This window comes from Mytilus edulis, chromosome 13 (assembly GCF_963676685.1).
Source record: "Mytilus edulis chromosome 13, xbMytEdul2.2, whole genome shotgun sequence".
NCBI classification, from domain to species: Eukaryota; Metazoa; Mollusca; class Bivalvia; order Mytilida; family Mytilidae; genus Mytilus; species Mytilus edulis.
In genome coordinates, this window is record NC_092356.1 from 69808001 (window position 1) to 69823378 (window position 15378).

General features: G+C 33.4%; 1 protein-coding gene across 2 annotated transcripts in view; it reads left to right on the forward strand.

Moving 5' to 3' along the window:
• Nucleotides 1-15378, forward strand: part of LOC139501642 (ubiquitin conjugation factor E4 B-like) — a 47558-nt gene that overhangs the window by 2056 nt on the left and 30124 nt on the right. For both annotated transcript variants that reach the window (XM_071290772.1, XM_071290773.1), the window contains exons 2-9: nt 288-459; nt 1022-1097; nt 2698-2785; nt 3697-3823; nt 4988-5120; nt 5583-5715; nt 6895-6995; nt 8895-9003. In XM_071290772.1, the coding sequence (XP_071146873.1) occupies nt 288-459; nt 1022-1097; nt 2698-2785; nt 3697-3823; nt 4988-5120; nt 5583-5715; nt 6895-6995; nt 8895-9003 (939 nt within the window). The remainder of the gene's footprint in view (nt 1-287; nt 460-1021; nt 1098-2697; nt 2786-3696; nt 3824-4987; nt 5121-5582; nt 5716-6894; nt 6996-8894; nt 9004-15378) is intronic.

Genomic DNA, 15378 nt, shown 5'->3' on the forward strand with positions numbered 1-15378 from the left:
TTAGTCCAAATGACTTCAAATGTCAGAACTAAATAGTGTTCAAGTAGGTGCTGTATACTGACTACTGTTTGTGTCAAATTGTGGGTATGATTGTCAATGAGAACTATCTTTTGAAAAGGGCTTACCTCATCAAATTGACACAAAGCAAAAAAAACACAACATGCTCAAAAAGACTAAAGACACAAGTCATCGATCGAACACGGTTGTCAGTAGTAATGCAGATAGAGATCACATTATAAACAAAATAATATCTGGTTTGAGATTTAATTTTCCACTAATTATAACAGATAAGGAGAAGACGTCTGGCCAGGTTAGCAGGAAACCAGACTACCCCTCCAGATGGAGACAGGTCATCGGGAACCCAGTCTACACCTTCTAGTCAGTCTTCAGAAAGACAATCAAGTCAGTCAACACCAAGTCAATCATCATTAGACACTTCACAGAGACGAACTCTTCCAAGTAAGTCATTAGTAAATTGTAGATCCTAAATAAGTCATCAGTAGATACTAAACTAATACGAACTCTTCCAAGTAAATCATCAGTAGATACTTCACAAAGTAGACATGTTTATGCCCCTTTCGTAGTGGAGTTAAGATTTACCCTTGTCTGTAGGTCCCAAAGTTGGTTTCTGTTGTCTAACTTTAGTTTGCCTCAACCAAATGTTAAGAAACGTATACACGTATATATATACACACAATGCTTATTACCACAAAACACAGATTAAGATTGAATTTTGGTGGCATCACTATAACTTTTCTAGAGTTATGCCCCTTTACAAATGGGAAAATTGCTGAATGCCTAAAAGTAGCATACATGTATCTGCAACAAGAAAGATGAGTTTGGGAGGAAAAAACAAAGAGGTTATTCATCATGTTCATTTTTGTCAATGTATAAGAAAAGACCTGTTTTAAAAAAGATTGCATTACAAAAGTGTTTTTTCCTAACATTGTGCCCTCATATTCTTGCTTGAACACCGGTTTACGGAAATGTTTTAATCTAATTTTCAATGATTTTTTTTTAGGTACTTTAAGTGTAGACCCAATCACACCAGACTCGCAGAGAAGTATGGAAGTGGATTCAGAATGCTCAGAAAAACAGTAAGTTTGATTTAGAAAAGTATGGAAGTGGATTTAGAATGCTCAGAAAAACTGTAAGTTTGATTTAGAGAAGTTTAGAAGTGGATTCAGAATGCTCAGAAAAACAGTAAGTTTGATTAAGAGAAGTTTAGAAGTGGATTCAGAATGCTCAGAAAAACAGTAAGTTTGATTTAGAGAAGTTTGGAAGAGAATTTAGAATGCTCAGAAAAACTGTAAGTTTGATTTAGAGAAGTTCAGAAGTGGATTCAGAATGCTCAGAAAAACAGTAAGTTTGATTTAGAGAAGTTTGGAAGTGGATTCAGAATGCTCAGAAAAACAGTAAGTTTGATTTAAAGAAGTTTAGAAGTGGATTCAGAATGCTAAAAAAAAAAGTAAGTTTGATTTAGAGAAGTTTAGAAGTGGATTCATAATGCTCAGAAAAACAGTAAGTTTGATTTAGAGAAGTATGAAAGTGGATTTAGAATGCTCAGAAAAACAGTAAGTTTGATTTAAAGAAGTTTAGAAGTGGATTCAGAATGCTAAAAAAAACAGTAAGTTTGATTTAGAGAAGTTTAGAAGTGGATTCAGAATGCTCAGAAAAACAGTAAGTTTGATTTAGAGAAGTTTGGAAGAGAATTTAGAATGCTCAGAAAAACTGTAAGTTTGATTTAGAGAAGTTTAGAAGTGGATTCAGAATGCTCAGAAAAACAGTAAGTTTGATTTAGAGAAGTTTGGAAGTGGATTCAGAATGCTCAGAAAAACAGTAAGTTTGATTTAAAGAAGTTTAGAAGTGGATTCAGAATGCTCAAAAAAAAAGTAAGTTTGATTTAGGGAAGTTAAGAAGTGGATTCATAATGCTCAGAAAAACAGTAAGTTTGATTTAAAGAAGTTTAGAAGTGGATTCAGAATGCTAAAAAAACCCAGTAAGTTTGATTTAAAGAAGATAAGAAGTGGATTCAGAATGCTCAGAAAAACAGTAAGTTTGATTTAGAGCAGTATTGAAGTGGATTTAGAATGCTCAGAAAAACTGTAAGTTTGATTTAGAGAAGTATGGAAGTGGATTTAGAATGCTCAGAAAAACAGTAAGTTTGATTTAAAGAAGTTTAGAAGTGGATTCAGAATGCTAAAAAAAACAGTAAGTTTGATTTAGAGCAGTATTGAAGTGGATTTAGAATGCTCAGAAAAACTGTAAGTTTGATTTAGAGAAGTATGGAAGTGGATTTAGAATGCTCAGAAAAACAGTAAGTTTGATTTAGAGAAGTATGGAAGTGGATTTAGAATGCTCAGAAAAATAATTAGTTTGATTTAACATTGCTGTCATTGCTCTTTGTGTTGACATAATCTGTGACTAGAAGGGCAATAAATTATATTGTAAGAGTATTCTTTATATTTAAATTAGATTATGGAGACCCATTATATTATATAAAAGAGCATGTTTTATATTTAGATTGGATTCTGGACACCCCTTATAAGAGTATGTTTTATTTTATGATTGAATTCTGGAAACCTGTGAAAAATGTGCTTTATTTTTAGATCGAATTCTGGAAACCCCTTTTAAGAGTATGTTTTATTTTTAGATTAAATTCTGGAAACCCCTTTTAAGAGTATGCTTTATATTTAGATTCCAGTCTCAGATGGATGTTGATTCTGGAATAGAAACCATGGAAGTTGATGAAACAGAGACTAAATATGATGTGAAACGTCGACGGGTAAATATAAGTTTAAACAGACACTAAATACAATGTGAAGTGTCGACGTGTAAAAACAAACCATGCAAACAAACATATATAAACAGACACTAAATATGATGGGCAACTTCAACAAGTATATGTTAACATAAGTATAAACAGACTTTAAATATGATGTAAAACATTGACGGGTAAATACAAACAAATATATAAACAGCCACTAAATATGTTGTGAAACCTCGACGGGAAAATACAAACATAAGTATAAACAGATACTAAATATGATGTGAAACGTTGACAAACAAACATATAAACAGACACTAAATATGATGTGAAACATTGACGGGTAAATACAAACAAAAGTATAATAATGGATCATGATAATTATTGTAACATTAATAAAGAGCCTGTCTAAAAAGCTTTGAGCATGCATGCTCCGAGCTTCCTTTTAAGAATTAATATATGATCCCTAAACAGACATTTAATATGGTGTGAAACGTTGACGGGTAAATACAAATGAACATGTATATAACATGTATAAACGTAACGTCTAGGGAATGTGAATTGATGGTTTTCACTCTTGAAATGTAAAATTCAAGAGGAACTGTATGATCTTTAAGGGAATGTAGATTGAGGTTTTCACCCTTGGTGTCAAACCTAAGAAGGCAAACAACCAATCAGCATGATAAGACACATATTTTGCTTCATTTTGTATTTCTCAATGATGTATATCTCACATCTCTTGTTATACTTATTGTGACAGATAAAATGCTGACTACTAGGCATGTCAGAGAACGCTGGATAAGAAATAACAGAAACATGCAAATTTTAAGAAAAGATAACCAGGTGAAGTAGCCACTCAATATATTGTGAAATACAAATATTTTCTCGTAGTTTGACTTTAAATCAAGACTAATAACGTGATATTTCAGGAGGTCGGTGCTGAAGCTAATGAAGAACAAATGTTAAGTGCAATAAGGTCAATATTCCTGGTGTCCTGGAAAGAAAGTTCATCTGATACGCTTCATTTACCACAACTTAAGGAATCAGTAGAGGAAGGTTAGTATTGTCTGTTAAAAGGTATTGTGTGACTTATATATGTATAGATTCCACAATTGCAACAAGTGTATTACGATATTTCTCCACTCGAGACAGTTAGTTTTTAATATTAAAAGCGCCAGGCTTGCCAAGCTTTTTAGATATTTAAAATTTAACTGTTGAGAATGGAGAAATATTGTAATACACGAATTACAGTGGTTGAATCTGTTTCTTTAATGATTTTTATCCTTCCTTTTCAAAGATTTGAGGAAAGTTGTGTACTTTTGATGTAACGTCATCAGGCATGGACGCCTTTTTTCGTGACGTCACAATAAGAAAATAAGAAAATTTAACGTCACAATTAAATTTCAAACAATCATTTGCAGAGAACAGATTTTTCATTAGTGAGGAGAAATATTTCTCACACTGGTCAGAAAATGTGAAGATAGCACAAAAATTAGAAAACAGGCCTGTGAAGACAATGAAGATATTCCATAGGCATACGATAATTAATATAGAGGAAAATCAAAGCGTCAAAAAGTTTAAGTGTTCAAGTCTTATATGTATACGTATTTCTGACAACCTCCCAGAGTAAACAAACAGTTTATAATTTTCATAATAAGGTCTTCATGATCAAAGTATTAATGCACATGTATGCTGCTCATTTTTATGCCCTACCTACAATAGTAGAGGGGCATTATGTTTTCTGGTCTGTGCATTTGTCCATCCACCTGTTGGTCTGTCTGTCCTGTTTCAGGTTAAAATTTTTGGTTAAGGTAGTTTTTGATGAAGTTGAAGTCCAATCAACGTGAAACTAAGTACACATGTTCTTTATGATATGATCTTTCTAATTTTAATGCCAAATTAGACTTTTGACCCCAATTTCACGGTCCACTGAACATAGAAAATGTTAGTGCGAGTTTCAGGTTTAAGTTTTTGGTCGAGGTAGTTTTGATGAAGTTGAAGTTCAATCAACTTAAAAAACTTATGTACACATATATTGTTCCCTATGGTATGATATTTCTAATTTTAAAGCCAAATTAGATTTTTTACCCAACTTCACCGTCCACTGAACATGGAAAAGGATAGTGCAAGTGGGGCATCTGTGGTCATGGTGTTTGAATACTGAATAACAGCACTTCAGCTCCCTAAAAAAAATCACTTTGTTATCAATTTTATATACAGGTTGTATAGATTACAAAGATTTAGTGAATGAGACAGTAATGGAAGTATTGTTGAAGATACAAGAGAGCTCTGATAATCCTATCCTGAAACTTAGAACTGCATCACCAAGGAAACCAGGCTCCAGTCCTAAAACGTGAGTCTCCAATCCAAACAATTGAGGTTCATTGGAAACAAGTCTATGTAAAACACTGATAATGAAAGCAACAAAATGTACACTTAATAACAAAATGAACTTTATATAAGGATGACAGGTATATCATAAACAAGAAAAGGAAAAATTCAAAATTGTCTTTAATTTTTTGTATAAATAATTCTTCAAGAAGTTTTAATATCAAGGTTTTAAAAGAATCACTATAAATTAGGCCATAGTATCTTCAATATCAATATGCTACCAGGAAAATTGAATTATTTCCTCACTAATTTTACATTTCAAGACCAACGGTATTACATGTTTTATGGTTTTGATGGTGGACTACTTCTGTTGATAAGTATCAAGGATAATTTGTCCATGAGATTCGATTGTTATATTATTCCATATGTTAATTAAAAGATTAGTTATGAAGTAGAGACATTAATATTGTATTTATTTATTTAGATCTTTAGCCCCAAGTTTACAATTACGAAGAGAATTTAAGTATGAACCAGAGAAATGTAAGGATACAGATTTGATAAACTATTTACTGGACAGCTATGATAGAGTGGCTATTGAAGAAAGAACAGCTCCTAAGGTATATATATATGAATTCTGCAAAAAAAATTTAATTACTGTGGATTCATTAATATTCCTTAGATATTAATTTTTTCTTGGATTTCGTGGGTACAATGGAACCAAATTCAAATTCAAATATATTTTATTGCTAATCAAAGCGCCCACAAGGAGCAGAACAATCAACATTAATTACATACAAATGATTACAAGTGATTCAATATGATTAAGACACAATGTTATAAAAGAAAAAGAAACCAAAAAATATATATCAACACAAATACAAGGAACCAAGAATTTAAATATTCAAGGAATTGCAAATTTTGTAAAGGAATGTATGCAGACTTTATCAATACCAAGAAATTAGATATCCACGAATATGCAAGTGTTTCTCAAACCCCAAAAAGTAGTACCCACGAAAAGAAATGAATCCACAGTATATGAAAAGCAATGGTTTCCTTATATATCAGTATTGGTATATTATAGTCACTGTCATCTCATATATGATAAAGTGATATGACTCACACTAACAGTATTGGTATATTATAGTCACTGTCATCTCATATATATGATAAAGTGATATGACTCACACTAACAGTTTCTAGGTTTGTCCTTAATAGTCACTGTCATCCAATATATGATAAAGTGATATGATTCACACTAACAATTTCTAGGTTTGTCCTCAATAGTCACTGTCATCCCATATATGATAAAGTGATATGATTCACACTAACAATTTCTAGGTTTGTCCTCAATAGTCACTGTCATCCCATATATGATAAAGTGATATGATTCACACTAACAATTTCTAGGTTTGTCCTCAATAGTCACTGTCATCCCATATATGATAAAGTGATATGATTCACACTAACAATTTCTAGGTTTGTCCTCAATAGGCATAAATATAATTGCTACAGGACATAAAGCAAACAGAAATCAATCAATCAAACACTTAGTGTAAGACAATCTTTGTGATGTCCTTTACTTTTAAGTTAATTTGGATATATATCTACATGATTAACTAACAATAACTTCTTAGGTGAGGGGCCATTTTGCATTTTTACTATTTGACATAATTCAACTATATATAACAGTCTTAAGCCTTGTCACATAGTTAAATTTCTGTCACATCGTTTTCCATTGACTTAAAAGTATTTTGAAGATGAAATTCACTATTTATTCATTTGCATCAATATTACAGAGAGCAAGTATGCCACCTATGAGTACGATGTTATCTTCAGCAAGGAACCAGTGTGTCTGCCATACAGCTATGGTTTTACAAGGAGTGTTTACTAGACCAAGGTAGATTTGTATGAATGTCATTGAGATATAAAAATTGTAGAGTTAACAATAATTAGTTTTTGAAAATGTCCAGATCTGTGGTGTTGTATTTATTGTGTCATCATTATACCTTGCTTTAAAAAAGGGGGGGTATACTGTTTTACCTCTGTCTGTCCTTCCATCAGTCTGTCCGTCCCATGAATATTTTTCGTCACATTTTTCTCAGGAACTACTCTATCAGGATTTCTGAAATTTGGTTTGAGGCTTGATATAAGTCAGCTATACCGTGTGATGCATTTTCAGATTCATCACTCAACAACTTCCTGTTTACCGAACACTTGTATGATTTTACACCTGATAGCCAAGTTGAAAATTTTTCGTCACATTTTTCTCAGGAACTGCACTACCAGGATTTCTGATATTTGGTTTCAGACTTGATAGAAGTCAGCTATACTGTGTGATGCTTTTTTAGATTCATCACTCGACAACTTCCTGTTTACTGCACACTTGTATCATTTTTACACCTGGTAGCCAAGTTGAAAATTTTTCGTCACATTTTTCTCAGGAACTGCACTTCCAGGATTTCTGATATTTGGTTTCAGACTTGATAGAATCAGCTATACCGTGTGATGCATTTTCAGATTCATCACTCAACAACTTCTTGTTTACCGAACACTTGTATCATTTTTACACCTGATAGCCAAGTTGAAAATTTTTCGTCACATTTTTCTCAGGAACTGGACTAACGGGATTTCTGATATTTGGTTTCAGACTTGATATAAGTCAGCTATACCGTGTAATGCGTTTTCAGATTCATCACTCGACAACTTCCTGTTTACCGAACACTTGTATCATTTTTACACCTGATAGCCAAGTTGAAAATTTTTCGTCACATTTTTCTCAGGAACTGCACTACCAGGATTTTTGATATTTGGTTTCAGACTTGATATAAGTCAGCTATACTGTGTGATGCGTTTTCAGATTCATCACTCAACAACTTCCTGTTAACCGAACACTTATATCATTTTTACACCTGATAGCCAAGTTGAAAATTTTTCGTCACATTTTTCTCAGGAACTGCACTACCAGGATTTCTGATATTTGGTTTCAGACTTGATATAAGTCAGCTATACTGTGTGATGCGTTTTCAGATTCATCACTCAACAACTTCCTGTTTACCGAACACTTGCATATTTTTACACTATTAATATTATCCACTTGTGGCGGGGGTATCATCAGTGAGCAGTAGCTCGCAGTTTCACTTGTTGGTCATTGCATTACATATGGGAATTTTTACAAGTAATTGACACAAAAAATAGTGAAAGTTTATTTTAGCATTTGTCCACTCTATATCTTGAGGACAAACTCCAAAGTTTATACTAAATACAGTAACCAATACCAGAGGATGTGTCATAATGTATGTACGACTTCCTAGGTCAAAGATCAATGTAAAAAACTAAGGTATCAGCTGACATCCCCATGTCCTATGGTCAAGACACAAATTATTTGCCACACATTATTCACAGCGAGGCCGACATAGATAGCTCCCATCTCAATGATGTCTAGTTTGGGTTACTTATGATACACTGTATGGGTATTGTCTAGTTTTTTGTATGTTTACTGTTTCTTGCTCAACCAATCAAATCCTGTTTCCTGACGGGTGTGTGTAAAAACATGTGATATAACTGGAGATTCTTATTTCTTTCAGTTTTGCAAATTTATGACAAATTCATTTTTTGTGAATATTTGATTTTGTGGTTTAGCAAAAGTCTACATACATGACATACAAGCCTTAAGATTTTACTTCTTTGAATATTTTATTTTTTTCTTCACATATTTCCACAAAATTGGTACTAATGAATAAAATGAGTTCACAGTATTTGTTTTTTTGTACATAATTGATTTTTTATTTATTTTCAGATCTGGAATGTCCTTATTATTACCTTATTTATTGTCTCATAATCTTCCTCGAGGATTTCTACCAGAACTTGTACAGACAATCTGTCCTGATAAAGATTCATTCTGTATGGTAAGTTACTAAAGTCCTCTAGGGAGCTTTTCTCATCACACAGCATCCATTGTTCATCGCAGTCGTCAGTTTACTTTTACAAAAATATTATCTGAAACTACTGGGCCAAACAAAACTAAACTTAGCTTAAATCATTCTTAGGGTATCTAGTTTAAAAATGTAACGATGACATTACCCATCAACCAAGATGGCGGCCATGGCTTAAAAAAGAACATAGGGGTAAAGCATTTAAAAAGAGCAAATCTGACATTGGTATAAAAATGTTCCTCAGGTCAAGATCTATAAGCCCTGAAATTTTCAGATGAATCAGACACCATGTTGTTGGGTAACTGTCCCATATTAGAAATTGTTAGGAAATTTTCCAGTTTTTCGTTTATTATGTTGAATATTATAAAAGGGAGAGATAAACTGGACACAGCAAAATTGTTCAGCAAAGTAAGATCTACAAATATTAAAGTCAACATGACCAAAATTGTCCCAAAAATGAGTTATTGCCCTTTAAAGTAGTTTTTTTGTAATTTGTTATCCATACAAAAATCTTCTTTCATCCTTACGCTCTATGGTTAAAAAATAGGTAACCTATGACCCCGACCATTAACCAAGTTGGCTGCCATAGCTAAAAATAAAACATGGGGTAAATTGCAGTTTTTGGCTCATATGTATCTCTAAAACTAAAGCATTTAGAGCAAATCTGAGGAGATATATTGCTTATCAGGTCAACTTCTATCTAACATGAAATTTTCAAAAGCATCAAACAACGCTTTGTTAAGCAAAGTAAGTTCTACAAATAATTCAACATGATCCAAATTGACAATTGACGCCTTCAAGTTATTTGTCTTTAAAGGCAATTTTTGTAAATTTGTACAAAAATCTTTTTCTCTAAATTTACGGGGCCACCATCACCAAAACAAACTGAGAGAATTTTGTCATGAATTCTGTTCTTTTCTATAATGTGTGTCCCTTGTTTAATATGCACATAGACCAAGATGAGCAACACAGACTCTTTAGAAAGATAAATTCTATGGAACGTCAACACTGTCTTGTTATGACCATTTTCATTATATGATGTGCATTTACCTTTATATGATGTGCATTTACCTTTATATGCTGTGTTTTTACCTTTATATGATGTGCACTTGTCATTATATTATGTGCACTTGTCATTATATGATGTGCAAACACCTTTATATGATGTGCAAATATCCTTATATGATGTGCAAATATCCTTATATGATGTGCAAACATCATTATAGTATGTGCAAACATACTTATATGATGTGCATACATACTCATATGATGTGCAAATATACTTATATGATGTGCAAATATACTTATATGATGTGCAAACATTCTTATATGATGTGCAAACATTCTTATATGATGTGCAAACATTATTACATGATGTGCAAATGTACTTATATTATGTGCAAAGATCCTTATATGATGTGCAAATATACTTATATGATGTGCAAAGATCCTTATATGGTGTGTACATATCCTTATATGATGTGCAGTTTCCCTTATATTACGTGCAAACATCTTTATATGATGTGGTTGTGTCATTATATTATGTGCTTGTAATCTTATATTATGTGGTTAGGTTTACTTCATTATATGATGTCGAAACGTCATTATATGATGTGCTTTCATCGTCGTTATGGTCAATGAACATGATTACGATTAGAATGATTACTGTCTACGTCATAACTGATTCCGATCTGCTTCTGTAAATTATTAACCCGGCTCAAATATGTGTCTATCGCTAGCGAAAGTGCAATTTATAGGGAAAATGAGACAAAGCAATTTAACAAAATCAACGTTTCAAACATTTCGGTTGAAGATTAAAATCAGTTGATACAGGAGCTAGTTGAAGAAATCTCCGGCTGTGGAGAAAATGATAACAAATAAGAGCCTTTTATAACTTGCTATTCGGTTTAAGCATAGGCTCCGTGTTGAAGGTCGTACTATGACCTATAATTGTTTCCTCTTACAAATTATGACTTGGATGGAGAGTTGTCTCAGTGGCTCTCATACCACATCTGCTTATTTCTATTTATTGCAAAAGACACCATTGAAATCACAGTCTGTTTCAAAAATATTTCATAACAATAGCTATACAATTATCTACTGATGCATACTATGGCGAGATGGTTTGTTTTATAAAATGTTATTGAATAATATTAATCTGTAAATGGTAAGATGTATAATGTAGTAATGAATATGTACAATGATATTACATCTAGTATATCATATAATCTGTGCTACTAAAGGAGTAGACCGATTTCATTGAGTCGCAACTCCTCTAAAACCATACCAAGTCGGAAATATGTGTGATAGGACTTTTAATTTGTCTTTGAACCAATCTTTTTTCCACAGAAAACGCCAATTATGTGAGAAAATACCCAATTTCGAAGACTGCAAGCTTAGTCGACGTAGTGCCCACAAAATGCGAAATGGCTATGTGGGAAATTATAAAAAATGAAAAAGTGGTATCTTTGCTAATGAGACAACTCTCCACAACAGACCAAATTACACAGAAACTAATGACTATAGGTCACCATACGGTATTCAACAATGAGCACATATTGGCATATACAGATTGTTTATTTTCAACTTATTTTAATAAAGATTTTTTTAATTGCTAATAAAATTCTGAAACATTAGTACTAGTATGTCAACAGATTTGGAGTAGCGTTAACGATTTCTGAGATATAAGGGGTTGATTCCTGATGAAGTGTTTTAGATTTAATTTTTCGTCCAATTAGATCGGATTTTACCTTTGTGGTACTTATTTTGATCCTTTTCGGTAATGGCAACGGATTTTACGTAGACGATACAGTTATTGAGTTAAAAGGGGGGGGGGGGGGGGGGGGGGACACTGAAAATCACACTTTGCCACACTTTTTCCAATTTAGGGTATTTAATATTTTTATTTTCCAACCGAGATGAATGGGGTGACGCCCGTCTTTCGCATTTTGTTCCTCTTTTCCGTCTCTTTAACAAAAAATAGAATAAAAAGCATTAACTTTGTAATTACTGTGTCCACCTTATTACTGTATCATCATTCTTTGTTTCAACACTTGCCCACTCGCTGGCGTCTCCTTGTATCATCGGTACAGCGGATATAGGTACTAACCAAGGGGTCGTGATCGATTTTTCTTCTGACACGGTACGAAAATCTTTGTTTTGTTTACATTATATCAATGTGTACTTCAATCTAAACATATTTGTTGTTTTAAGAAATGTTTTGGTCGTAGGTTGGTGATTAGTCTCACTATTTGCCCAAAACAAGAATCCTTACTAAAAACATGAGCAAATACTTTGTCATCCGATATGATTCTATATTCATTGCAACTCTTTTTCTGATAGAAGGCCACTGTTTGTGCGTAATAAGTATAGCTGTTTCAATAATTGGCATTGAAATATTTTGTACATAATGTTATTTTTCGATATTTTATTCCGACAAGAAGCGTTGTGTATAGCTGACCACATGAATCGTTCTGTACGGTGCATAGTTAAATGAATGTACGGTATATAGTTTTTCATGCTTCGAAGTACCTACAAAGCTATATCCGCTGTACCGATGATACAAAATAGTAATTATAATTCGGAATACTTTGCTTGCTTGTGACAATGGTGTTCGACAAGGAGAAAACTTATCACCTTTCCTATTTTATTTACTTTTGATTGACTAAAATAATTTCTTAGTGACTAGAAATATTACATGACTTAACAGAACTATACCAGAAGATCTGGAAAGAGAATTAGAAATATATCTTAAGTGTTTTGTTATATTGTTTGCAGATGACACGGTGTTGTTGGCTGAAACAGCACAGGACCTGCAGACTCAACTCAATGCTTTCCATGATTATTGTAAGGCTTGGAACTTGAAAGGAAAGTTGTCAAAATTAAAGTCTTAGTGAGTTTTTTTTTTGGACGGATGCCAAAAAATCTCCGATTTTCTTACAATGATACTAACATTGAGATGATAAAACAATATAACTATTTGGGTATTGTTGTTACTAAAACGGGAAATTTCAATATGACAAAAAACATTTATCCGATAAGGCTTTAAGCCATGTACGAAAACTTGAAAACAGGAAGGATGTATAAGATTTCTGTAAAATGTCAACTTCAGCTTGTTCGTTTATAAAAAATATATAAACACGTGCGTTTGTCCTCCAGCTGGCTTAGTAATTTTGAAACCTCTCTCTCTCTTGTTTTGTATATACTGTAAATAGTTATTATTTTTATCTCTGTATACTGATGTCATACATTGACATTGCTATTATATAGATTTAGAGGCCATAAGTATACCGGTATGGATGATTGATTGACTGTTATTTCGCGCAACTTTCAACACTTTCATGCTATTTCGTGGCGGTGAGTTTATATTGGTGGAGAAAGCAAAAGTGCCCGGAGAGACCCCCTGACCTTCGTTTGGAAAACATACAATTCTGGTCAATTAAGATTGGAATCGAGCTTACCTGCCACGTGCGGGATTTGAAATCGCACACCTAAGGGTTGACATGCTAGTGATACAGCAGTTCGACTACTTATAAAAAAGAAGAAGTGGTATGACTGCTAAAGAGACAACTCTCCACAAGAGGTCAAAATGACACAGAAATAAACAAGTAAAGGTCACTGTACGGCCTACAACAATGATCAAAGCCCATACCGCATATTCAGCTATAAAAGGCCACGAAATGACAATGTAACCACTCGACCACCCAGCGCCCATCACTTTCACCCGAAATGGATGAAAGGAGATATGGAATGAACCTGAACTCGGTGTATTACATTAACGTGCAGCTTTTTATCATGTTTTTTGTGCATATATTTCACAGTTTCAACTATAGATGATTATGGGTGGATTCTTGAGGTCCAGCAGCAAATTGATATATGCATATTCGTACAAGAACATGTTTAACCCCGCCGCATTTTTGCGCCTGTCCCAAGTCAGGAGCCTCTGGCCTTTGTTAGTCTTGTATTATTTTAATTTTAGTTTCTTGTGTACAATTTGGAAATTAGTATGGCGTAAATTATCACTGAACTAGTATATATTTGTTGAGGGGCCAACTGAAGGACGCCTCCGGGTGCGGGAATTTCTCGCTACATTGAAGACCTGTTGGTGACCTTCTGCTGTTGTTTTTTTATTTGGTCGGGTTGTTGTCTCTTTGACACATTCCCCATTTCCATTCTCAATTTTAATGTGGTATGAATATTAACCCTGTTTTGTACTAGACCGACACCCTGAGCCGGACTTTTTAACATGCTAGTTCAAAAGGAAGCATTCCGAAGGAAGACATGTATTTCACCTTACCCGGACACATTTTTATGATTCCGAGCCGACCAGCTTTTGCTCTTAATCCTTAATCCCGCGTGCTTATATAATTAGCTGGGAAGCAGCATGTAAATAAGAATTTTAAAGTCTTTGGTTTTGACCCGGCCGGGGTTCGAACCCACGACCTCTCTCACTCAAGGCGAACATACTACGACGAAAGTACCACCACTAGACATGCAGTAACCCGCAATATAAAAGGTTTCGTGGGAAGCCGCTCATATACTAGTATTCACCTCTAGACTCAATTAAACAGGGCTAACTTACCGACCATTGATATTTTTATGTGAGGGTGGGGGGCAAGTTGTTTTTTAAACGTTTGATTCTAAATTTCTTGAAAGAGATTTTATCTATTTCAGAAGGGAAGCGAAATAGTTTGTTTCTATTTAAAATGAGGAAAAAATAAAACAATGATGAAACTTAAAAAAAAAATAAACCATGTTTTTTGTTGTTTTTTTAATTTCGAAAAAGGAAATACACGTGCTCCTTCCCTCAAACTAGTCGGTGTCTAACACATTTATTTATTTATATATGATGTACAGATCATCTGTTTCAGCTTTGGATACAAGGATCTGACAACACTTCATTTTATTTTCTGTCCTTGTATATATTACATCAGCCAATGACATTTCAGCCTTCAAATTTTTGAAGGTGTGTATCAATCCAACAAAACCAGAGAATTGAGCGTTTTTAATCTGGTGTCTAAATGAACTTAAAACATGCACTGCATTTATTTATTTTTTACTGAGACCTGTTGTTCTCTTACATATAGAGAGTGGTGTTTTGGATTTCCAAAGTGAAGATTTACGGCAGCGGCTTTTAATGTTTTGCGTTTATCCTGGAAACATAATAGATTTAAAAAAAACAAATAGTGCAATGTGTCTGGAAAGTAAAGGTACTTTTTGGGCAGTTTTGGCTTTTCAGAGTTTTGTTGTTTTATTGGCTATTATCTTGATAACTAATAATAGAGAAATCTTTTCTTGCAAGGTATAGACAAGAACATATATAATCAAAGTACTGAAGTATGAAAATCG